Source organism: Rana temporaria, chromosome 3, assembly GCF_905171775.1.
Source record: "Rana temporaria chromosome 3, aRanTem1.1, whole genome shotgun sequence".
In the NCBI taxonomy this organism is placed as follows: Eukaryota; Metazoa; Chordata; class Amphibia; order Anura; family Ranidae; genus Rana; species Rana temporaria.
The window spans coordinates 96673941-96699305 of record NC_053491.1 but is presented as its reverse complement, the minus strand read 5'-3'; the positions used below and the strand labels follow the sequence as shown (position 1 = coordinate 96699305).

At 45.4% G+C, this 25365-nt stretch overlaps 1 protein-coding gene across 2 annotated transcripts; it reads right to left on the bottom strand.

Annotated features, from left to right (window-relative positions):
* ADPGK (ADP dependent glucokinase) lies at positions 1–19888 on the bottom strand. Of its 2 annotated transcripts, none has more exons than XM_040343028.1 (7): positions 19042–19888; positions 13203–13428; positions 5363–5425; positions 5000–5120; positions 4703–4899; positions 1535–1633; positions 1–792 (listed from the first exon to the last, which is right to left on the bottom strand). In XM_040343028.1, the coding sequence occupies exons 1-7, from the start codon at positions 19263–19265 to the stop codon at positions 250–252; spliced, it is 1473 nt and encodes a 490-aa protein (XP_040198962.1). In that variant the 5' UTR covers positions 19266–19888; the 3' UTR covers positions 1–249. The 2 variants fall into 2 exon arrangements, with proteins under 2 accessions (XP_040198962.1, XP_040198963.1); XM_040343029.1 differs by having other exon boundaries at positions 1–789; positions 19042–19885.
* Between the last annotated feature and the right edge of the window lie 5477 nt (positions 19889–25365).

Genomic DNA, 25365 nt, shown 5'->3' with positions numbered 1-25365 from the left:
TAGGGGCGGACCTCCACTTTAAGCTTTTATATATGGTAAACACCTATGTGCAGCACTATGTTTTCATGGTATAAACTTACTGCATCCCATTGTCAAATATTTTCCCGTAAAACCAACATTAGAATCTGCATTCAGTGATCCTCTGAAAAACATTATAAAGCATGGCTCTAAGCAGCCTTAAATTTCTGAGATTCATCTTTTTAGTGCCAGCAGCAGATATGTGCATGTCTGCAATTTCAGATTGTTTTCTCATTGAGTCTTTGCTTCTGAAAACAACAATCCTTCCGCAGATATAGCATCACCCAAGCCCACAGTCCTAACAGGCTCTTTGCATATAAGCACAGGTGTGAAATGGAAGGTCACTCCATCTTTTCTCCAAACTGCCACAGGTTCCTTGGCACTCACCCTGGCAGTGGGACCCATGTCTGTTTTGGAGGTAGAAAATTCCAGTGGGCTTTTTAGCATCACTTTTGAAGGTTCAATAATTTCACTAGCACAAGCTTGGGCGCCAGCAATCCGAGCACCTGCAGCCACAGCAGCCACTTGATTTCCCCAAAAGTCATCCACAGTGGCCAGAATGTGGTAGGCTAAAGTGTGAAAGTGGACTCTGGTAAGAGCAGAGTCTCCGCGCACAGAACCTTTCAGGATCCAGAATAAGATGTCGCTCACTATTCCAACATCTGGGATTCCTGACCATGCTGGGAGTGCCGAGTGAGGACCGGAGGATGACTGGCTGAGGAAGAGGAGCTCTTGTTCATTAAGACCTACAGAGCTGATCACCGGGAAGACCTGCTGACCAAAATAACAGAGACCACATGATAAAAGGATACAAGTACATATTATAAAGAGTGTGTGTGTGTGTGTGTGTAATAAATTAATATAAAAAACACAGAAAGGCAAAGTGCTATAAGAAGAAACACACATAATCATTTAACTCATCTAACATCAAATACATGTACTTCTATCTGGTTGCTATTGATGCCCTTTAAATCATTCTAGCTCTTTACACTTGTTTATGGTATAAGGCTGTATATCTGCTAAACTGTTATGTGATCACCTACAACTATTTAAAAGAAATTGTTCTGAAAATGAAGGCCCTCCATGCTTACCGAGAGTGTAAAATAAGCAATTTTTGTCATGTATAAATGATTTCCACTGACATCTAACTCTATTATGTGACATAATTGAACTCTTTTAAAATATTTCAAATTATGGTTAACTGCTTGCCTACCAACGCATGACTATATATGCCGACAGCATGACATGGACAGGTAGAAAGACGTATATATTATATACGTCCCCTTTAAGAAGCCAGCATTGTGGGCCCGCGCGCTGCCAGCATTGTGGTGTCCCAGTTGGAATATTTCCCTTTTATTTCTGTTATGGCGACAGCCCAAAATGTGGGATTTTTTTTCATTTTCACTCAGTGATAATGGTAAACAAGGCAAATAGGGTTGACAGCTCGTATTGAGGATCTCATGCTTCTAAACAAATCATAAAATTATGATCAGTGTTTCTCAATCTGGGTGGTTACCTGGTGGATGATTCCTCTCATTAAATCCCCATCAGTCATACTAGCCAACTCTAGATGAATAAGAATATCCGAGGGGACATCTGACAATGCAGTGGCTGCCTGAGAAAAAAGAGAAAGCAATGTTGAGCCAATAGTCGGTTGGCATATGATGGAAAAATACATAAGCAGAAATGAAAATGATCATTAGATCCAGAGCTTTAGGTAGGAGACACATCACAGGCAGCACAGTAATGTATTCTGCAAAGACAGCTTCATTATGAAGAGCCCTAGTCACCCCAGCCTGGGTCCTTTGTAACCTTTGCCTGCTCCGCCCGCCACCTTGGAGGATTCTGGAAACTTCCAGGCAGCCTTTTGTGTTTTGGGATACCCCTAAGATAATACAGTCAGAAAGATTGGTGTGGGAGTCGAAGGAGGATCCTCAGACGTTATTAAAGGCCCTGTCTGGGTATTAAGCCACAAGTGCTATTGAAATCCTGTAATACGAAGTCAATGGGAGCTGGTAAGTGAACAAATTTGCTTTTGGTGGTGGCGGTGCTATAAAGGATCACACTGTCAAGGTGGTGGATGGTGAGGATATTTAACCAATGATTAATACCATTTCATCAAATGTGGACTTTTAATCTTAATACTGGTTTATTATATGCACACTAATCATTATTAGCGCAACTCAAAAAAAGTTCGATAATTATATGCAATTCTTGATACTTCCTGTAAGTCACGCTTGTGTCCCACCCCTTCCTACGGGACCCCCCTATTGATAAATGCATCAGCAGAGAAATAGAAGGGTTAGGGTCAAGCTCAACCTGAAATATCTGTACATTGCATACAACTTCAAATGACTATATGGCTTGAATACAGTTACCAGTTTAGAGTTACACAATGAGAGCTTACTATTAGAAACCTGCATGAACTGGTCATACTGTTCACAGTTTTCAGTGCTAGTAAGCTCTCAATGTGTAACTCTAAACTGGTAACCATTACCAGTTCCACCCGGTGGACTCAGCTTTGCTCAGCAGGGTATTGATCCACTAACCCCCCCCCCCCCCCCCATGAGCAGGCAATGACAGGTCTGTCTCTGCTCACTCTGCAGAGACAAACCAGTCAGAGCCCTGCTCTACTCTATGGGGAAAACGGACTGCCTGTCCGTTTTCATTCAATCCAATCTGCCAGACGAATGGAAAATAGGGTCACCATCCGTCTGGATTTCATGGACAGGATCGGATATCAATTGGTGTCGGTGGACATGTCACTGCTGACATCCGCTGCTCCATAGGGGTGAATGGAGCGTTCGATCAGGTCCGTCTGAAAAAAATAACAGGTGGACCTGATCAGAAAGCCTGTGTGAAAGGGGCCTAAGGCCGCGTACACGCGATCAGTCCATGCGATGAGAATGGTCTGATGGACCGTTTTCATCGGTCCAAACCGATTGTGTGTGGGCCCCAACGGTTAGTTAACCTTCGGTCAAAAAAAATAGGAACTTGCTTTAAAATTGAACCGATGGACGCCTAACCGATAGGTCAAAACCGATCGTTAGTATGCAAAAGCATCGGTTAAAGACCCGCGCATGCTCAGAATCAAGTCGACGCATGCTTGGAAGCATTGAACTTCGTTTTTTTTCAGCACGTTGTTGTGTTTTACGTCACCGCGTTCTGACACGATCAGTTAATTAACTGATGGTGTGTGGGCGCGACGGACCATCAGTCAGCTTCATCGGTTGACCTATGAGAACGGTCCTTCGGACCGTTCTCATCAGATGGGCTGATCGTGTGTACGAGGCCTTAGTGTCCTTTGCAAAAATCTTGCTACTCAGCCGCACAATTGTACTGAATTTTGCTTGCCACTATGGACGGGATTACAACACTATTTTTGAATTGGCCCTCCTGTGCTTTCCGTTGTGGGTCAGCTGTACCCCATCACATCTAGATTGGGATTGAGTGCCTAGGGCAGTGATGGCGAACCTTGGCACCCCAGATGTTTTGGAACTACATTTCCCATGATGCTCATGCATTCTGCAGTATAGTGGAGCATCATGGGAAATGTAGTTTCAAAACATCTGGGGTGCCAAGGTTCGCCATCACTGGCCTAGGGCAACATTTTCTTGTTTGTTTAACCACTTAAGCCCCGGACCAATATGCTGCTAAATGCCCAAAGGCGTTTTTACAATTCGGCACTGCGTCGCTTTAACAGACAATTGTGCGCACGTGCGACGTGGCTCCCAAACAAAATTGCCGTCCTTTTTTCCCCACAAATAGAGCTTTCTTTTGGTGGTATTTGATCACCTCTGCGGTTTTTATTTTTTACGCTATAAACAAAAATAGAGCAACAATTTTGAAAAAAATTCAATATTTTTTACTTTTTGCTGTAATAAATATCCCCCAAAAACATATATAAAATTTTTTTTTTCCTCAGTTTAGGCCGATACGTATTCTTCTACCTATTTTTGGTAAAAAAAAAAAAAAAAAAATCGCAATAAGCGTTTATCGGTTGGTTTGCGCAAAATTTATAGCGTTTACAAAATAGGGGATAGTTTTATTGCATTTTTATTAATTTTTTTTTTTTTTTACTACTATTGGCGGCGATCAGCGATTTTTTTCGTGACTGCGACATTATGGCAGACACCTCGGACAATTTTGACACATTTTTGGGACCATTGTCATTTTCACAGCAAAAAATGCATTTGAATTGCATTGTTTATTGTGAAAATGACAGTTGCAGTTTGGGAGTTAACCACAGGGGGCACTGTAGGGTTTAGGGTTCACCTAGTGTGTGTTTACAACTGTAGGGGGGTGTGGCTGTAGAACTGACGTCATCGATCGAGTCTCCCTATAAAAGGGATCACTCGATCGATGCAGCCGCCACAGTGAAGCACGGGGAAGCCGTGTTTACATACAGCTCTCCCCGTTCTTTAGCTCCGGGGAGCGATCACGACGGAGCGGCTATAAACGAATAGCCGCGCCGTCGTCCCGGATCGCTCCCAGCGGGAATTCGACCGCCGCATGTAGCGGGGGGGGGGGGTCCCGATCGGGCCCCCGACACGCGGAAAAGCAAGGACGTACCTGTACGCCCATTTACCTGTACGTGCCATTCTGTGGACGTACATATACATGCTGCGGTCGGGAAGTGGTTAAAAAAAAAAAATAGTAGATGTGTGCTTTTCTGTTGTCTCACCTCTTGCAAGCGGTTGGCTCTGGCCTCCTGGGATAATCCCTCCATCATGTGCAACCCAGAAAGAACCAAGAGCTTTGGCTGGAATTCCTCCAGACTCGAAAGCAGAACCTCCAGTGACGTCATGGCCCCATTGGACAAATCATGAGAAAATATAAACCTGCTGGCAGCTGGAGCTTGTCCTGAGCCCCACTTCTCCCCTACAAATAGGACACAATGGTAAGTGAATTGTCTCTGCCTTATACAAAATGGAATGGTAATCATTAATGCTGCTAAATAATTGCATATAGATGCTTTTACCAGCTTTATATTCCAATATAAGATGGTACTCATCCTGGTCCTTCAACGATGCTGGGGGTACAACAATTCTTTCATCCAATAATTCATGTAGCTTAGGGCCTATTGGCCCACACAGGAGAACCTAAGATGTTTAATAGAAAAATAAAAAAAATGATACACAGACTGTCAGCAGTAATTATAATAATTATACTTTCAGCTAAGGCAAAAAAAAGACATGCAGATCACTTTAATGTTTGACATGCTGATTAGTCATTAGGAAAGGTCTTGCTAAAATCATTTGATCCAGATGACGTTGCACTCCCAAAATATCAGCACAGTGTTGCTGACATAACATATAATAGCGAAGATGCAGGTTATTTTTACCTCCAGATCTGGATGTGTTGCCAGTCTCTGTGCAATAAGAGCAGCATTTCCTCCAACAAAATGCTGCAAATAAAGAACAAAAACAATTCAGTGTCTCAGATGGAAAGGATTACATACATTTCAAGATGGCTGTTAAAGCAGAACTCCAGCAAAAAACAAGAGATGATTAGCCCATTAAAAAGATAAAAACATATTTTGCTGCAATATATACCTTTAATACAGAGATTTACCCTATACTTTTCTCTACCACTACATGTCTCAGTCTGATGGCCACCATCATTCAACCCACTTCCTCTGAGCCCAGGTTGTTCTGGACTCATCCTAACCTGTGACTGGACAGTGAAAAGAGAAGCAGCAGTGTCATCCTATCAGCATATTATCTCACTGGCTCCTTGTACTGCTTCTTCTCATACTCCAGCCCTGCCGTACAGTGACTACAAGTGTGGATACATGGCCAATTTCAGGTACTTACACTGCTTGCATTTAAAAATATGTTTAAAGGGTTACTAAACCCAGTAATATGAAAATTGTTTATCTGTCCCCCCACAGTGCCCACAGCTTATAAACCTTTTTTTTATTATTAAAATACTGCCACTGTATATACCTTTTTGGATGATAAACAGCACAGTTTGTCCAGTGCCGAGTAGGGATGAGCTCCGGCGTGTTCGCACACTCCACGTGCAGAGCTCACGAGGATATCGGCACTGCACTAATCACAGGCAGTGAAACATTTCCTGATCTTCGCAGCCGCGCATCAGGACAATGTCTCCCTGCACGTGGAGTGTGCGAACATGCCGGAGCTCATCCTTAGTGCTGAGAGTTCAGGGAGGAGGAGATTTCCACTACAGCCTGTATACACGCCCACATGTGTGATGTCAATATCATGTGACCTGTCTAGCTCTGAGAACAAGTAACTGTTCTCTCCAGCATAAAAGACAAAACTGAGCATGTGCAGGTCGGCTACTCTGCCTGTGTTAGCTGGCCTTCCCCTGACAGACAGTGTAGGAGGGGAGGATCTGCACATACAGGATAAAACAGTCTTTTTACACAATGCAGAGGATTAACACCCTAGGTTCCACAGGAAGTATAACAAGCATGATATGCTGCATATACAGACTGATTTGAGAGTTGTGTTAATGTGCGCCTTTTACATCTGAATATAGCTTAGCTTTAATCTTTTGCCTGATATAAAATTTTTCCTTCAGCATATGGAAAGAATTGGCAAAGGTCCAAATCTATTTATTTTTTTACGTTTTTTTTTTAACACAGTGGGGAAAGGAAAAAAAAAATTTTGTCTACCATAACCGCCATTTTTGGCCCAAGGGGTTAAATTTATTTTTCAATACAATTTACTGAGCAACAGGTTAAAGCCTCTGTCAGTTTTTCCTTTGTTTTAAAATGTTTCAAGAGCCCCTGTTGCCAGACCACTAAACAAAGATCTTCCCATGAAAGTTTATGTGCATTTAACATATTTTCAGCATTTTTATTTGCCTGACAAAGCCTCCATTGTGTAGACACCAAAAGCCCCGAGACTGTTGCTGGGTGGTGTGATCGTGGATGAGATGTCGGCAGTCCCAAAAAAGCCACATACATTACCGAATGTATCAGCCTGTAGGCAAAACAAGCAGTTAAGCTGGGAGGGGGACCCACTGCAAATGTAAGTGATTTGGGCTTTTTAAGTTCATTTTTAAGACATAGGGCATAGACACGGGGAAAGGTAATTTAGTCCCCCAAAAAAAAGTTTTTCTTAAAGTAATTGTAAAAAAAAGATTAACAAAATTGGCAGCACTCCTGTAACTTTAATGAAGGCAGGCCAGTACTTGAACTAATGTACAAAACCAGAGAACTCAATCGTTTTTATAAAGAGGATGAAAGATGATATTTAAACAAATTATACAAAAAAAAATACATGAGCAGGTGGATGTCAGGTCTGTGTCCCCTCCCCTATGCAGAGCGGACACAGACACAGCCTGCTCTCCTTTATAGGGCAGTCAGTTGGAAAGGGACTACATGTTCCTTTTCATCCGATCTGCTGGAGGGATGGCGAACATGTCGCCATATGTCTGTGTTCAGTGGATTTTATCTGATCGGATGCCTGGCGGGTGTGAGCAGACAATCGGTAGTCCGATCGGATCCCCCTGAAAAACAGTCAGGTGGACCTGATAGGTTCGCTGGTATGAAAAGGGCCTTAGGTCTCATGCACACAGGACGTTTATTTAACACTCCTAAAATCCAGCAGCGTTTTTGCAGAAAAAAAAGTAACGCTTGTAAAACTGTCTAAAGCTTTTACAAGCGTTAAGCTCTTCGTGGTTAATTCATTTAATTGGCCAGAATTTTTATTTTATTTTATTCTGGCCATTGAAATAAATTAATGCTCAAGCACTAGCGTTAAGCAGCTTTAAGGCCAGCTAGAGGTTCGGATCCCGGTCTCGGCTTCATGTGAATTGAGTTTGGTGGTCTCAGCCCGGCTCCCGGTGGGTGTGCTATGCAAGGTAAGCCTGTGCTTAGTACGCCCACCTCCCTCCCACAAAAACCACCACACCTACACACGCACTCTAAATTGGGTTAACACGCGCACTTTGACCACGCGGTCTCTAAAGAGAGGCGAAGGACTAATGGGGCTGGTTGAGCGGGCTAATCCTCTCACTCCCTTATAGGGAGTCCCTCTGCCCCGTTAGGCTTCAAAGCGGAGCAGGTAGGGCGGGCTGTGTGGGAGGACCCCCTCACACACCCGCCATTGCCACCCGGGGCATGGAGAAAGGTGGCAGATTGCCTCTGAGGGAGGCCTGCCTACTCCCAACTCCTGCAGTCCGGCTCCTCTCTCGAGTAGCTTTAAGGCTGCATTCACACCTGAGCGTTTTGTCGCCTGACGCTCAAAAACGCTAGAGGGGAAAAAATACATTATTCCCTATGGAGATGGTTCACATTCGCGCGAATCGGGCATTTTTGAGCGTTTCTATTTCCCATAGAAAGTAATGGAAACGCTCGATTCAAGCGACTAGCGCGACAACGAGCGTTTGCTACGGGCGGTTTTTTGCTTTAATCAATAGAACATTTCACCCAGGCAGAAGATAAAAAAAAATCTAGCAACAAAAGATGAAAAGATGATAATTTTTCCTATTGGCTAAAATAAAAAACGTTGAAGTACAAAAACGTTGGACGACGCTGTATGCAAACGCGCAAATAAGCATGAATACGCGCGGAAAAACGCCGGAAAAAACGTCCGAACGACCTATGCTCAGGTGTGAATGCAGCCTAAGTGGTTTTTCCTGCCCAAACTCTGCTGCTGGACACACTGGCAATGAGATTTTCTTTTCCTGACACTTAACGCTGCTAAATGCCTGTGTGTGCATTGACACATAGGCCAACATGGAGGGGCGTTTAGATGCAGGAAAGAAAAGAAAATCCCAGACGCCCCTAGAAGGTAAAAATTTCCAGGCCCGGCCTTAAAATGATTAGAGGAGGGATGGGGGGGGATGCACATTATTTCTCATCCTCCAATTACCGAATGGCTTGTATTGTGTGAAAAAAGAAAAAAAACACAAGGCGTTTTTGGAATGGGCATGGAGTGAGCAGGGGGTGTGGTGCAGCCAGAGCCCTTCACTGATGCCAGCCATTCATACCTGCAGCACCCGATAATCCAGTGGTGCTGGCTTGTAATGAGCTATGGTTTTATTACTTTACAGCATCAACCCAGCCACAGCATTCCTCTTAGTACCCTTTTCCAGCATAGCCAGTACAAGAATGTACTTTCTGAAGTTGGGCTTTAAAAAAATAGTATTAATCCTCAAAACAATTGCAGTTTACCAGTGCTTTGATGTGGTGGCTGCATTTGATTTTTTTTTCCCTTTTATTTTCACTTGGTGATCCGGCCAGAGTTCTGTCTTAAGCCTCGTACACACGATCGGATTTTCCACGGACAAAGCCGTGAAATTTTGTGCGAAGGGTGACGCCTGTGAAATTGTTCTGCATACAGACGGCAAAACATTGTTCGCCAACATACATGAAACTAAATGGTTTTTCAGCTCTTTAGCGCCACCCTTTGGGCAACTTCCTGCCATCACACAATTCCTGTCGGAAAAACGAATCGTGTGTACAAGGCTTTAGGGTATCTCTAAAGGGGCAACGGAGACACCTTTTGGACAGCATATGTAAAGAAGAAAGCAACGTCCGATATGATTCCCTGAGGGAGTGAGCAGTCAGTGCACTGGCTTATGTTGTCTTCCTTACACCAGGAAACAACATATTAAAAAGGAAAAGCCAGCAACTCAATCTTCCAAAAGCAGTAAACTTAATTGTTGCGGGTAAGGTGCAGATAATACAAGGGCCCTAAGGGTGTCTCTACTAAAGAAAGGGCAACGGAGACACCTTTGGACAACATATTTAACCACTTAAGCCCCGGACCTTTAGGCAGCTAAATGCCCAGGCCAGGTTTTGCGATTCGGCACTGCGTCGCTTTAACAGATTCGGCACTGCGACGTGGCTCCCAAACAAAATTGGCGTCCTTTTTTCCCCACAAATAGAGCTTTCTTTTGGTGATATTTGATCACCTCTGCGGTTTTTATTTTTTGCGCTATAAACAAAAATAGAGCGACTATTTTGAAAAAAAATCAATATTTTTTACTTTTTGCTATAATAAATATCCCCCAAAAACATATATAAAAAAATGTTTTTTTCCTCAGTTTAGGCCGATACGTATTCTTCTACCTATTTTTGGTAAAAAAAAAAAAAATAATAATCGCAATAGGCGTTTATCGATTGGTTTGCGCAAAATTTATAGCGTTTACAAAATAGGGGATAGTTTTATTGCATTTTTATTATTTTTTTTTTTTTTACTACTAATGGCGGCGATCAGTAATTTTTTTCGTGACTGCGACATTATGGTGGACACTTCGGACAATTTTGACACATTTTTGGGACCATTGTCATTTTCACAGCAAAAAATGCATTTAAATTGCATTGTTTATTGTGAAAATGACAGTTGCAGTTTGGGAGTTAACCACAAGGGGCGCTGTAGGAGTTAGTGTTGCAACTGTAGGGGGGTGTGGCTGTAGGACTGACGTCATCGATCGAGTCTCCCTATATAAGGGATCACTCGATCGATGCAGCGCCATAGTGAAGCACGGGGAAGCCGTGTTTACATACGGCTCTCCCCGTTCTTCAGCTCCGAGGAACGATCGCGACGGAGCGGCTATAAACGAATAGCCGCGCCGTCGCCCCGGATCGCTCCCCGCGGGAATCCGACCGCCGCATGTAGCGGGGGGGGGGGGGGGGGGGTCGCGATCGGACCCCCCACCCGCTAGAAGGCAAGGACGTACATGTACGCCCATTTGCCTGTACGTGCCATTCTGTGGACGTACATTTACATGCGGCGGTCGGGAAGTGGTTAAAGTGGAGTTCCACACAAAAATGGAACTTCCACTTTAAGTGCTGGTGACCCCCTGACATTCCACATTTGGCATGTCATTTTTTTTGGGGGGGGGTACCCTGTTTTTACAGGCACCCAACTCCCACTTCCTTCCCGTGGCACCGCAGGAAGGAAGTTCACTTCTACCCCCCCCCCCCCACCAGAAATCTTCTGGGACACGTCACAGGTCCCAGAAGATTTCCGGCCATTCACAGAGCGTGCGCGCCTGCTGTTACAATGCCGGCTCCACGTAGAGGAGGGAGGAAAGGATCATGGCTTTGTGTGCCCACATCGCTGGACCCTGGGACAGGGGAGTGTCCGATTATTTAAAGTCAGCAGCTACACTTTGTAGCTGCTGACTTTTATATGGGTGGAACTCCGCTTTAAAGAACAAAGCAGCATCCAGTATGATTCCCTGAGAGAGTGAGCAGTCGGTGTGCTGGCTTATGATGTCTTCCTTACACCAGTTCAGGACACAACGTAAAAAAAAGCCAGCAACTCAATCTTCCAAAAGTATTAAATGTCATTGTTGCAGGTGAAGTGCAGAATACAGGGGCCCTTATATTATCTGCAACCCAGATGCAACAATAAAATGTTCTACTTCTGGAAAATCAAGTTGTCAGCTTTTCCTTTTTTTTTAACCACTGGGCAGTAGCATTGTCAATCTGGGAAGAGGGTGAGGTTAGCCTATCAGATTTAGATGGATTTGACTAACAAAGTACAGTAAAACCTTGGATTGCAAGCAGAATTCATTCCAGAAACGTGCTTGTAATCCAAAGCACTTGTATATCAAAGCTTTTTTTTGTACAGGGTATAAAAGATAAGAGAGGCGCCTCTAAGTGTAGCAATATGTAGCTAAATGTTGTACCTTCATTAAATGTAACCATATTGCTACACTTAGAGGCTCCTCTCTTCTCTTTTATACTCAGTTGTGACATGACGCTACTCTTATATCAAAACATCGCTTGTATATCAAGGCAAAATTTACATTTAGATTACATTTACTTGTCTTGCAAAACGCTCTCAAACCAAGTTACTCTCAAACCAAGGTTTTACTGTAAAGCTGAACTCCAGCTAACGCTTTTCATGCGGTTAGAAAAGCTGTTTTTTCTTTCCTTTTGGGTAAAGCTTTTACATAAACATTGACCATTGTAAGCACCCCTGTCAGTGGTAAATGGTTTGTCTTAACCTGCCACGTTTGGTGGACAGCTTGGGAAGATAAAAAAAATAACAGACTTACTGGCTGGATCACCAAGTGAAAATAAGACCCCTTTCACACTGGGACGTTTTTCAGGCGTTTTAGCGTTAAAAAAAACGCCTGTAAAGCACCTGAAAGAAGCTGCATCCGTAATCCCAATGTGAAAGCCCGAGTGCTTTCACACTAAAGCGCCTGAAAATGCCCCAGTGTGAAAGGGGGTCTTAGCGTTAAAACAAAGCACCTGTATAACGCCTGATAGAAGCCTCATCTGCAATCCCAATGTGAAAGCCCGAGTGCTTTCACACTAAAGGGCTGCGGTGGCAGGGCGTCAAAAAGTCCTGAAAGCAGCTTCTTTGCAGTGCTTTAGGAGCGCTAAGTACGCCAATCCTAAAGTGCCCCTTCCCATTGAGGCACTTTTTTTTTTTTAACGCCAAAGTGCCTGAAAAACGCCCCAGTGTGAAAGAGGGGTCTTAGCAGAGCTTTACCAGCGTTTTTCGGGCGCTTTCACATTGGAATTGCAGATGAGGCTTCTTTCAGGCGCTTTTTTTAATGCCAAAGCGCCTGAAAAACGCCACAGTGTGAAAGGGGTCATAGAGAAAAAGCCTAAAATAGACAAACGAATGCAGTCAACACACCTAAGGGCTCTTTCACACGGGCGGCCCGTTCAGGTCCGCCTGCCAGTTTTTTAGGTGGACCTGAACGGGTGCTCCTCTATGGAGCCGTGGATGTCAGCGGTAACATGCCCGCTGACATCCGATCCGCCAAAGTGTGACGGAGGAAAAACCTACTTTTCCATCCGTCTGGCGGATCGGATCGGGTGAACACGGACAGACGGTCTGTGCTCATCCAATCCCCCCATAGGGGAGAGTGGAGAAAAGACAAGGCGGTCCCTGCACAGTGTGCGGGGACCACCCTGTCATCCGCCGGCTCAGTGGGGATATACGGAGCGATCCCCGCTGACCATTACTGATCCGCCCCGTGTGAAAGGGGCCTAAGAATTGGTAAGCAGCAGTATATTACATTTTGTTTTTATTACTGCTTTAATGGAAATGTTTTAGTAGACTTTCTTCGGACATAACCGAGTACAGTGAATGCAAACTAGCTTGCTTTAATATTTGCATAGTCCCACTAGAATGATAAGCAGTTACTATACACGCGCTAGCCTGCTCCTCCACAATGAATGTGATCATTATTTCTAGCCTGTTCATACAAACGGTATACAGTGATGTTGTTACCTTGGCTCCTGGTTCTTGGGAAGCCGTGCGGGAGATGTGCTGAAAGCTGTCAGCATCGCTATAGAAACGTTCGGCTGCCGCTCCTCGCTGCATATAGTGCTGGAAGGTCTCAGCCAGTTCCTCCTGCGCGTTGAGAACCAGGTGATCTCCTCCGGGCTGGGGGCTCAGGCCCAATGCTTTCAGTAAGCTCACCCCTGAGACTACTACATCTACACAAGCATTCACTCTGAAATGGAAATGACATTGGATTATAAAGCGCATAGATTTCCATCTATTGTCACCTAGAACTAAAAACGGTGATTAACGTGTATGGGAAACCAAAGCTTTGTTCTTTCTTTTCAGGCGATTGCACTCACATTAGCAATAACAACGTTTTACGGTCTGTGGTCGCTTTTTTTTTTCTTTATTTGCACCAACAGTTGCATTTTCAGCTCAGCGCAGTGACTTGCACTTCTAACAATCGTTTTGTCTTTACACTTTAACCACTGAGACAGCTAAAGGACCCGGCCAGTTTTTGCGATTCGGCACTGCGTCGCTTTAACTGACAATTGCGCGGTCCTGCGACGTGGCTCCCAAACAAAATTGGCATCCTTCACACAAATAGAGCTTTCTTTTGGTGGTATTTGATCACCTCTGCGGTTTTTATTTTTTGCACTATAAACAAAAATAGAGCGACAATTTTGAAAAAAAAATGCAATATTTTTTACTTTTTCCTATAATAAATATCCCCCAAAAATATGTAAAAAAAAAAAAATCCTCAGGTTTAGGCCGCTACATATTATTCTACCTATTTTTGGTAAAAAAAAAAAAAATAAAAAAAAAAAAAATCGCAATAAGCGTTTATCGGTTGCTTTGAGCAAAACTTATAGCGTTTACAAAATAGGGGATAGTTTTACTGCATTTTTATTAATTTTTTTTTTTTTACTACTAATGTCGGCGATTTTTTTCGTGACTGCGCCATTAAGGCAGACACTTCGAAATATTTTGACACATTTTTGGGACCATTGTCATTTTCACACCAAAAAATGCATTTAAAATGCATTGTTTACTGTGAAAATGACAATTGCAGTTTGGGAGTTAACCACAGGGAGCGCTGATGGGGTTATGTATGACCTCATCTGTGTTTCTAACTGTAGGGGGTGTGGCTGTAGGTGTGACGTCATTGATTGTGGTTCCCTATATAAGGGAACACACGATCGATGACGGCGCCACAGTGAAGAACGGGGAAGCTGTGTTTACACACAGCTCTCCCCGTTCTTCAGCTCCGGGGACCGATCGCAGGATTCCAGCGGCGATCGGGTCCGCGAGTCCCGCGGTCACTGAGCTTCGGGTCGCGGGCGCGCACCCGCGACCCACGGCTGGGCACTTAAAGAGGACGTACCTGTACATGCTTGTGCCCAGCCGTGCCATTCTGCCAATGTATATGTGCACGAGGCGGTCCTTAAGTGGTTAAAGCTAAACTCCAGGAATTAAACAAAATATATCCGCATGGTGCCCCCCCCCCCCGCACTGCAAGGGTTAAATGGTCATTTAGTGCAGGTGGAATACTTGCTTAGCCCCCGCGTTGTAACCTGCGGGAAACTCACCACATTCCTGTGCAATTCACATGCGATTCAGTGTATTGCGATTTGAGTCCTTTCCCTTTGGAATTGGCTCAAATTGCACCAAAACAGTGCAGGCACCTTTTTTGAAGCCGCGACACAACCGCATTATGGTGGTTTTGTACCATGTGATCTGGTGGGGGCAAACTGCACTGTGTTTACGACCCTTTTGGGGTGTTGTAACTTTGCATTGAGACCCGCAGCAGATCGCAAAGACATTGCAATGCGGTGTGGCAAATACACAGGTATTGCAGTATTTCCTGCATTCCATATGTGTGAACCTAGGCTTATGCCCGTCTCCCTCCATGCGACTGGTGTGTGGCGCTGCCACCTGTTTAAGGTACTGTCAGTTGCATGCTGGTCTTCTCTACGTAACTCTGCATTGATGACACCAGGGGGACCACCCACAGACCAAGGCTTCAAGCAGAAAAAAAACAGTCTTGGAGCCTGCTGCACCAAGAGATGTGGGTAATTGGGAATGAGCTCAGGCGTGTTCAGATCCTAGTCCAAACCCACCTGAGATATCCCGCCAAGAAACTGTCACTGCACACCATCAATCTTAAGTTTCCAAAGCATTGCCCGTCCCACATTGGCACATATACCAGGGGCGTGTATGTTGTGGCTGCAAGGAGGTGAATGCTGTGGCTGCTTATGATTGGCCAAGGACAGCGACAGCTTCCTGGCAGGACTGCTCAGGAGAGTTTGGACTAGGATCTGAACACGCCTGAGCTCATCCCTTATGTGATGTGTGATGTGGTTCTACTGCATAGGTAGATTTCGTCTAACTCCTGGAGTTAAAGCGGAGCTCCGCTGAAAAAAAAAATATTAAAATCCAGCAGCTACAAATACTGAAGCTGCTGACTTTTAATATTAGGACACTTACCTGTCCTGGAGTCCAGCGCCGTCCGCAGCAGAGGACGAGCGATCGCTCGTGTCACTCTGCTGCTGCCCCCCCCCCCCCCGCCATCCTCGGTGAGGGAACCAGGAAGTGAAGCGCTCCGGCTTTACTGCCCGGTTCCCTATGGCGCATGAGCGAGTTGTGCTACGCCAGCCGATTGGCTCCTGCTGTGTACTGGGAGCCGAGTGTTCCCAGAACACAACGGGGGATGGGGGGACGGGAGGTGACGTCATGCAGAAACGGCCTTACTCAAAATATGGGACGATGCCCTCGAGGCCGCAGACGAAGGAGAATTTTGTCTCCTGGTTCTGCTGGACCTAAGCGCAGCCTTTGACACGGTAGACCACAAACTGTTACTGATGCGACTAGCCAAGGTAGCAGAAGTCGCAGAAGGTGATTTACCATGGTTTTCTTCCTTTCTTGAAAACCGATCACAAACAGTTAAATTGGGTTCTTTCACGTCGGAAAAGCGCACGGTGTCATGTGGAGTCCCCCAAGGATCCCCCCTGTCACCGGTGCTTTTCAACATCTATCTTCGCCCTCTCTTTGATATTATCAGTAGCCAAGAACTTCTCTATCACTCTTATGCAGACGATACGCAACTGTATTTTCGCATCTGCAACAAAAAGGATCATCATCCCAGTTTAGAGAAATGTCTCTCTTTGATAGAAAACTGGATGACTAAGAGTTATCTTAAACTCAACAGTTCAAAAACAGAACTCCTTATGTTTCACGCCAGCCGAAAGAGTCAACTGGCAACAATCTGGACACCTCCGCCCATTCTGGGCCAAATCATCACCCCTAGCTCCAAAGTCAAAAGTCTCGGGGTCATCTTCGACACCTTCATGACAATGGACGCACAAATAGGGTCAGTAGTCAGCGGAGCGCACCATCTGTTGCGCCTACTACGCAGACTTATTCCATTTATCCCCAAAGAAGACGTAGCAGTCGTGGTGGGAACAATCGTGAATTCCAGACTGGACTATGCTAACGCCCTGTACCTCGGACTCCCAAAGTACCAAATCTCCCGTCTGCAAGTCGTTCAGAATACGGCCGCCAGACTGGTGACTGGGAAAAAAAAAATGGGAATCAATCTCACCTTCGCTGAGAACCCTTCACTGGCTGCCAGTAAAAGACAGAATTGCATTTAAAGCACTCTGCCTGACACATAAGTGCATCCATGGGAAGGCTCCGCAATATCTTTGCGACAAGATAGAACCTCACAATTCGAATCGCGTTCTGCGATCCACCGACCAAAATCTGGTCAGGGTACCAAAAACCAAATACAAGTCCAAAGGAGAAAGAAGGTTTGCTTTTCAGGGTCCTAGACTATGGAACGCTTTACCAACCAGCATTCGGTTGGAGGAAAACCACCTGACTTTCAGAAGACAGATCAAAACTCTGCTCTTTTGATGTCATGAGACACGAACAACTAGCGCCCAGAAGCGATTCAGTTCGCATGCGCCGCGCTTTATACGTTTTTCATTCATTCATTAATGCCTGCAGTCTGCCCGAGACTGTGTGGCCGGAAGTGGGTGCAAATACCTGTCTTTAGACCCCTCCCCCTGAAAGGTGTCAAATGTGACACCGGAGGGGGGAGGGTTCCGATCAGCGGGAATTCCACTTTAGGGTGGAGCTCCGCTTTAAAGGAGAAATTTGCCTTTCATATCATGCAGCACCAATATATAGGGTGTTATAAACGGACCGGCCCCCCGCACCTCCCTGGGGTTCTTCTCCCTTCCCGCTAGCTGTCACAATTTAAAAAGAAAATAGCAGAGTGGGCCTCCCACCTGGCCACGTTACTGAGTGACAGGGCTCTGGGCATGGAAAACTACAAGGTCTGGGAGCCTTTGCGGCTGTCAGCTTGTAGTTTTCAATGAACTACCACGGCACTGCGGAGCATTGATAGTTCATTCACACTTCATGTCAGATTGTATCTGCTTACTTGTACAGGATTTATGGACAAGCAGATCTGCATGGCACTAGAGCGCTGGTGCAATGTTTACAGGCTCAAAAAAAAAAAAAAGTGCACATCATATGTATATCTCCATTATAAATTGGCTCACTTAGAGCTGGTCTCCACAGAGCATTTTTTGGCATTGTTTTCTGTCGTATACAACTGTGACAATGCAATTGGTAAGTTGGCCAAAGTGGCAGGTAACAACAATTAAATGCAGCATTTAAGTGCAACAATGTGGGGCAACTTTCCAAATTACCAACCTAAAAGCAGTCACATTCACATGTTCAAAAACCACTTGCATACGCCTAAAGAAAAAAAAAAAACACAAAATGCAAAGCACATTTTCAAAGGATTAACTTTATAATGTTGGAGGATACAAGTCCATAGTTCTGATGTCACTTTTCTACAGTTACCCAACTTCCTGCAACCCAACTGGTTCTCTCATTGTTCCTCTTTGTAACATGTCATTTTTTTTTTTTTTTTTTAACAGTCAGATTTAGTGTAACACATTTTACTGAGAACATTGAATCCCAATAACTTACTAGACAAATATCACTCCCTGCTAAAAAGTTAGCTATTAGTTTAGTTAGGGTCATTTCTACATAGTTACATTGATGCACCTTGGACCCCTATTACAGAGCCCGCCGCTAGCTTCCGGGTCGCATGCCAAGTGGCTGCTCTACTGTTCACTTAACACGGGAGGTCACCCGCTTGCCACAGGCACCTGAACACAGGTCACCCGCTTGCTACGGGCACCTGAACGCAAGAGGGTCAGCTGCTTGGCACGGGCACCTGAACGCAAGAGGGTCAGCTGCTTGGCACGGGCACCATTCAGGGAACACACTGGGGTTGATTTACTAAACCCGAATAGTGCAATATCTGGTTCAGCTCTGCATAGAAACCAATCAGCTTCCAGGTTTTATTGTCAAAGCTTAGTTGAACAAGCTGAAGTTAGAAGCCGATTGGCTACACCGGATTTTGCACTCTCCAGTTTTAGTAAAATCACCCCCATTGCATTTTCTCAATGCGTGCAAAGCATTCCCTGATTGGATGAGGTGGAGAGGTTATGTCCTCCTCCTCGTCCAATCAGAGAACACTTTTCATTCATTTAGAAATTGCCAAATGTAGTCTGAATGACGCCTGTGTTCAGTAAGTAGCTCCTTAGCTCAGGTCCTGGAAGCTAGTGGACTGTATGGGTGGTGCCCACTACACTGATTTCTATGGTACCTAGGGATCCCACCGGTCTGGCACATACATACATCGGTCCAAGCAGCACCAATGTAACTCTGCAATAACGACCATATGTAAACGCTATGTTTTTGGGAAGTGATAAGGTGCACACATGCCCCCCAGTTTGCGTGTTGGGCATTTAGTACTCACCCAACGGCCACCTTCCCCCAGTGTTTGGCCGGCGCTGTAATCAGGGTATCCCATGTCGTGGACAGGGCTTCCTCCAGGGACGGGTGGGATGGGGTCACCCCGGGGGAGATGCTCTGCAGGGATGATGAAAAGTAGTCCTGGGCTGCTTCCAGGAGGTTCGGCTGCAGGTGATGGAGGAGACCCACTGCCATGGCCATCAGGCCCACACACACCTTCACCCACATGGTAATGGAGATCCAATCAAGTCAATGGAAGGGTAACTAGTGAAATCTGTCTATAGTCTGCTGCTTGAAGGAGTGCAATGCATTATCTGTGATCACTGCCTACAAAGCTCATGTACTCATCACTAATCTTCTGTCCATCAATCCAATGGAGAAGCCAGCATCTCCAGCAGGAGGAACATAGAATGACACAACTTCTACTGCCAACACATGACTCCTCCGTCCACTGACACAGCGATCAGCACCATGCACAGCCTTCTCATAGGAATCAATGATTTCCTCCCTGATCTCAGCACCATGCACAGCCTTCTCCTAGGAATCAATGGTTTCCTCCCTGATCTCAGCTCCGATCAGCACCATGCACAGCCCTCTCCTAGGAATGAATGGACCAGCACAGATCTCCTCCCTGATCTCAGCTCCGATCAGCGCCACTCCTGCTCTGCCCGTCCACAGAGCGGCCGCATCGTAAGTGCGCTCTGTGAATAGGGGCCGGCGTAGAGTGGCGGAAGGAAAGAGGCTGTCTTCCAATGAACCGCTGGAAAAGGTCACCTGAGGGGTTTGACTTTCATGCGCACAATGAGAACGAGGCGGAACACTCCGCACACGCTCACACCGTCCACGTCACCAGCTTGCTGATCCGAGCGCAGAACAACAAGTCATTGTATGGCATAAGAGTGGGCGGAGAGGTGACTCCGCCGCCATTACTCCGGAGACAGGGGGCCTATTGACATGTGTTCTATAAAAAAAAGGTCCCCAACAAAATGGCGGCGGCTGTATCATGCTGAGCTGTGCTTCTGGTACAGAGAGGCTTCCAGCTGCATGCACAGCCGGTGAATAGCTGGAAGGAGGCTGAAGGAAGCCTTTTATTTGGTATACTCTAATCAATGCTCTTTTTTTTACTTGTCATGGAAGAAACAGAATTACTAAATCAGCCTTGAACAATGGGCCTTATGTACACGGCGCATGAATTTATCCTCCAAATAAGCTGCCAGAACTTGTCAGAAAAATACCTATAACCACTTGAAGATGAGGGATTTTTTTCTAGAAAATTACTTAGAACCACAGACATGTATATTTCTTAAAGAAAGTTTACCGCTCAGAGGTCCCAGAGAACTGCAAAGTGGAGTCCAAACACTTGGGTGCAGGCACTGCAATAGTATGCAAAAATGTATAAGAAAGAACCGGGACGGCCGCACTTAAAAGGAACAAATTTTTATTTTTGGAGTGCGGCCGTCCCGGTTCTTTCTTATACATTTTTGCATGTATATTTCTTAGCAGAGACCCTAGAGAATAAAATGGCGACTGTTGCAATATTTTATGTCACACTGTATTTGTGCAGTGGTCTTTTAAACACATTTAAAGAGGAATTCCACCCTAAAAATGAACTTTCTATTAACAGCTTGCCTTTAATGTGAAAAACATTTTTTACTCACTTCTATCTGGCTGTTACTAGGCAGATTTAGTAATTTGCCTATTTCCTGGTCCTAGGTGGTTCAACTTCCTGTCCTAAGACCCCATTGCCTCCTGGGAAATGATGACACTCATTTCCCAGGAGTCTCTAGACATTACTGTGCCTAAAAATCACCCAGCATGCACCTCTCCCTGAAAACCAGGAAGGAAAAGGAACTGGGCTTCACATGCCCACACATATGATGGATACAGCCACAACATGAGCTGGAGGCTATAAGGCAAGTGTTTGCAATGATTTCTGGAACGATTGGGGAGCTATAAATATGTTTTAGGGGCTATTTAATACACTTTAATGAATAAAAAAACAGTAAAGTTAGCCCCTTTTTTTGTATAATGTGAAAGAAGATGTTATGCCAAGTGTATAGATACCTAACATGTCACGCTTTAAAAAGGAAGTAAACCCTTATAAAAAAAACACCTGCAAGACACAGGCATAATGAGCTAGTATGCATAGCATACGTATTACATATGTATTACTTACCTCAGATTGAAGGCCCCGCAGCAGTCCATGTCTCCCCCTCTGGCCGCCGACATATCATCCTGGAGTTACTTCCGGGTATCGCGGCTCCGGTGCAGGCAATGGCCAGAGCCGCGATGATGTCACTCCCGGGAATGCGCGGGAGCCGCCAGTAACAGCACGCAGACTGAAGCAATGGCACATAGGTGCCATTGCTTCAGTTTGCCCCAGTGCTCATGTGCTGATGACATTGGCACATGCAGGGGACAGGAGAAATCTCCTAAAACGTGCAGGTTTAGGAGATATCCTGGGTAGCTACAGCCTTATTATAGGCTTACCTGTAGCATAATGTTGTAAAAAACACGCTAAGCAAAAAAAAAAAGCTAAGCAAATAAAAACATGCTAAGGGAAAAATAACACACTAAGCAAAAAAACACGCTAAGCAAAAAAAGAAAAAGACGCTGAGAAAAAACACGTTAAAAACACGCAAAAAAATTGATTTTAACTTTTAAACAACAAGTTTGAAAAATAGGCCCTTAAGTGGTTTTAATGAGCCTCTGTCTTTGAAGTACTGAAACAGCATAAACCACATATCTTGTGCCTCCTGGAAACTCATCTCATGGGCTCTAAGATTTTGGCTCTGAAAAAATCATTGGGTGGCTCATACCTACCATTCCACTTATTCTAATTATGCTCTGTTCTCTTGTCATCGGGTCATCTTGGACCCTAAGTGGCAGTATAGCATTTTACATGTGGCTATACAGTATACAGGATTTATCTCCTGATGGTCACGGTCTACCTCTCCCCTCCGGTCACGGCTACAGTGTTTACTGATCTAAGCGTGCATTTTGCCTCATTGCCCAGCTGTCCTATGCTCATTGTTGGGGATTTTAATTCTGTGATGCAGTTAATTGATCTACCAGCATACCTTTAGGCCTTGTACAGACGAGCAGACATGTCCGATGAAAACGGTCCGCAGACTGTTTTCATTGGACATGTCTGCTGGGCGGTTTTGGTCTGATGTGTGTACACACCATCAGACCAAAATCCCCGCGGGCAGAGAACGCGGTGACGTAGACGACACCGATGTTCTCTGACACAGAAGGTCAATGCTTCCATGCATGCGTCGAATCAATTTGACGCATGCGCGGGATTTCGGGCCAGCGGACATGTCCGATGAGTCGTACTAACCATCGGACATGTCCGACGGACAGGCTTCCAGCGGACAAGTTTCTTAGCATGCTAAGAAACTTTTGTCCGCTGGAAACCTGTCTGCTAGGCCGGGAAACTGTCCGGTAGGCCCTACACACGGTCGGACATGTCCGCGGAAACTGGTCCGACGGACCAGCGGACATGTTCGGTCGTGTGTACAAGGCCTTAGAGTGAAGGAGGAAAACAAAAGTACCTGCAGGAAACTCACACACATTAGAACATGCAAACTCTGGGCAGATGGTGTCCTGATGAGGATTTGATCTTGGATCCTCCGTTTTGCCAAGCAGAAGTGCCAACCACTAAGCTACTGTGTAATAATCAAGTGAAAAAAAGTGCGCTGTCCCTTTAACCACTTCAATACAGGGCATTAATATACCCTTCCTGCCCAGACCAATTTTCAGCTTTCAGTGCTCTCACACTTAGAATGACAATTACTCAGTCATGCTACATTGCTTTCGCAGAGCTTGTTCAGCTTTAAGCCGTACCTCGCTCTCTTACTGGGAATATACTGTTTTATTCCCAGCCGGCCAGTGAAATGGACCAGGCATTCGTCCACAGAGATGTTCTGTTCCGGGATGTAAAGTTCGGCAAACTTCTTATTAAAAAAAATCTATTAGGGGGCAAATTTTATATAATCTATCAAAGTCCGTATGATTTCGGGGGGGGGGGCACTGCGAGTTGTCACTGAAATGCAGGAACCGTATGATCATGTCATAGCGCGACCTGGACATCGTAGCTAAAAAAATTGGCATATGGTGGATGGGCTTTTTAGACCAATACGAATGAAGTTAATTTTTTTTTGTAAACCCCATATTCAGCGTAAGGCCTAAAAACAATCTCATATTCTCCATTGTTAGGGGTCTCTATTCAAAAGGGCGGGCACAGCATGAGTTGGGGTTGTTTTGTATGTACTGACGTGCAAAAAGATTTGTTTGGTCTATGATGGTTTGAAGGAACTCATTAGGGAAAAAAATCGATTTCAGAGAAACCTTCGGTGTTGGCCTGCACACCTGGCTGTGCTGTGAAAGGGGGGATTGTGGCTGACCCTGTGCTAGAAGGCAGCCACAACAGGTTGGCCAAGCCATCCGGTAGATGGGTTTGGGCCCTACTTCCTCGGCGTGGAATTCCAGAGCTTGTACTGGGCCTTTCCTCCTGGGGTCTAGCGCCGTTAGCATTTGTTGATTGGCCACTGGGGTGTCCGGCGCTGCTGGTAGCTGCCTGGGGTTCAGACCGTGGTCTTTTTGGACGGACTACTTCCTCCTCCGATTCGGATGTACTGATTTCGGGGGGCTCGTATTCCGAACCTGAATCGAAAGTGGACTCAGTACTGTAATGGGGCGGTGAGAGCTCCCCGCTGCTCTCATCGGTCTGGGTTAGCATTTGGTATGCCTCTTCTGTGGTGTATAATTTTCTGGACATGGTGGCTGTATGACTGGGCTGCACGATAGGGACTAATTGGCTGTACATCAGCTAGAAATTGGCTGCTGGGCTCACGGGAAAGGTACTCCTGATGGAGGTGACAGGTACTCCTGATGGAGATGACAGGTACTCCTGATGGAGGTGACAGGTACTCCTGATGGAGGTGACAGGTACTCCTGATGGAGGTGACAGGTACTCGGGTACTTCTGATGGAGGTGACAGGTGCTCCTGATGGAGGTGACAGGTGCTCCTGATGGGGGTGACAGGTGCTCCTGATGGGGGTGACAGGTACTCCTTTTTTATGGGGGTGAAAGGTACTCAGGTACTCCTGATGGAGGTGACAATTACCCTTGATGGTGGTGACAGGTACTCGGGTACTCCTGATGGAGGTGACAGGTACTTTTGATGGGGGCGACGGGTACTCAGGTACTCCTAATGGAGGCGACGGGTACTCAGGTATTTCTGATGGAGGCGACAAGTACTCCTGATGAGGGCGACAGGTACTGAGGTACTCTTGATGGGGGGTGTTGGGTACTCGGGTACTCTTGATGGGGGGGTGACAGGTACTCTTGATGGGGGGGTGACAGGTTCACTTGATGGGGGTGACAGGTACTCGCTTACTTTTGATGGGGGGGTGACAGGTACTCTTTATTCGGGGGGGGGACAATCAGGACACTTTACACCAGTGGTCTCAAAGTACCGGCCTGCGGACCAGTTATAAATGGCCCGCAGGCATGGTGGAAGTGAGGGGAGCAAAAAAAAAAATAAATTTTTCTTTTTGAGCTGGCGCCATCTGGTGGTGAGCCGTTGGTATTACAAGTTATTACCACCAGATGTGAGCTGGTGCCATCTGGTGGTGGCCGTTGGTATTACAAGTTAAGCATTACAAGTTAAACAGCAATTCTAATGTCATTTTACACTATTTTTACTGCCATACTCTTCCCTCTAATTAGAACCCCCAAACATTATATATATTTTTTATCCTAACACCCTAGAGAATAAAATAGCGATCGTTGCAATACTTTCTGTTACGCCGTATTTGCGCAGCAGTCTTACAAGCGCACTTTTTTGGGAAAAAATTACACTTTTTTTTAATTAAAAAATAAGACAACAGTAAAGTTATCCCCATTTTTTTTAATATTATGAAAGATAATGTTATGCCGAGTAAATTCATACCCAACATGTCACGCTTCAAAATTGCGTCCGCTTGTGGAATGCCGACAAACTTTTTTACCCTTTAAAATCTTCATAGGCGACGTTTAAAAAAATCTACAGGTTGCATGTTTTAAGTTACAGAGAAGCTAGAATTATTGCTCTCACTCTACCAATCGCGGCGATACCTCACATGTGTGGTCTGAACACCGTTTACATATGCGGGCGCTGCTCACGTATGTGTTCGCTTCTGCGCGCAAGCTCGTCGGGACGGGGCGCGTTTTCTGGCTCCTAACTTTTTTAGCTGGCTCCTAGATTCCAAGCAAATTTGTCAAACCCTGACTTACACCAGTGCTGGTGGTAATAATGCGATCGCTGACACCAGTGCTGGTG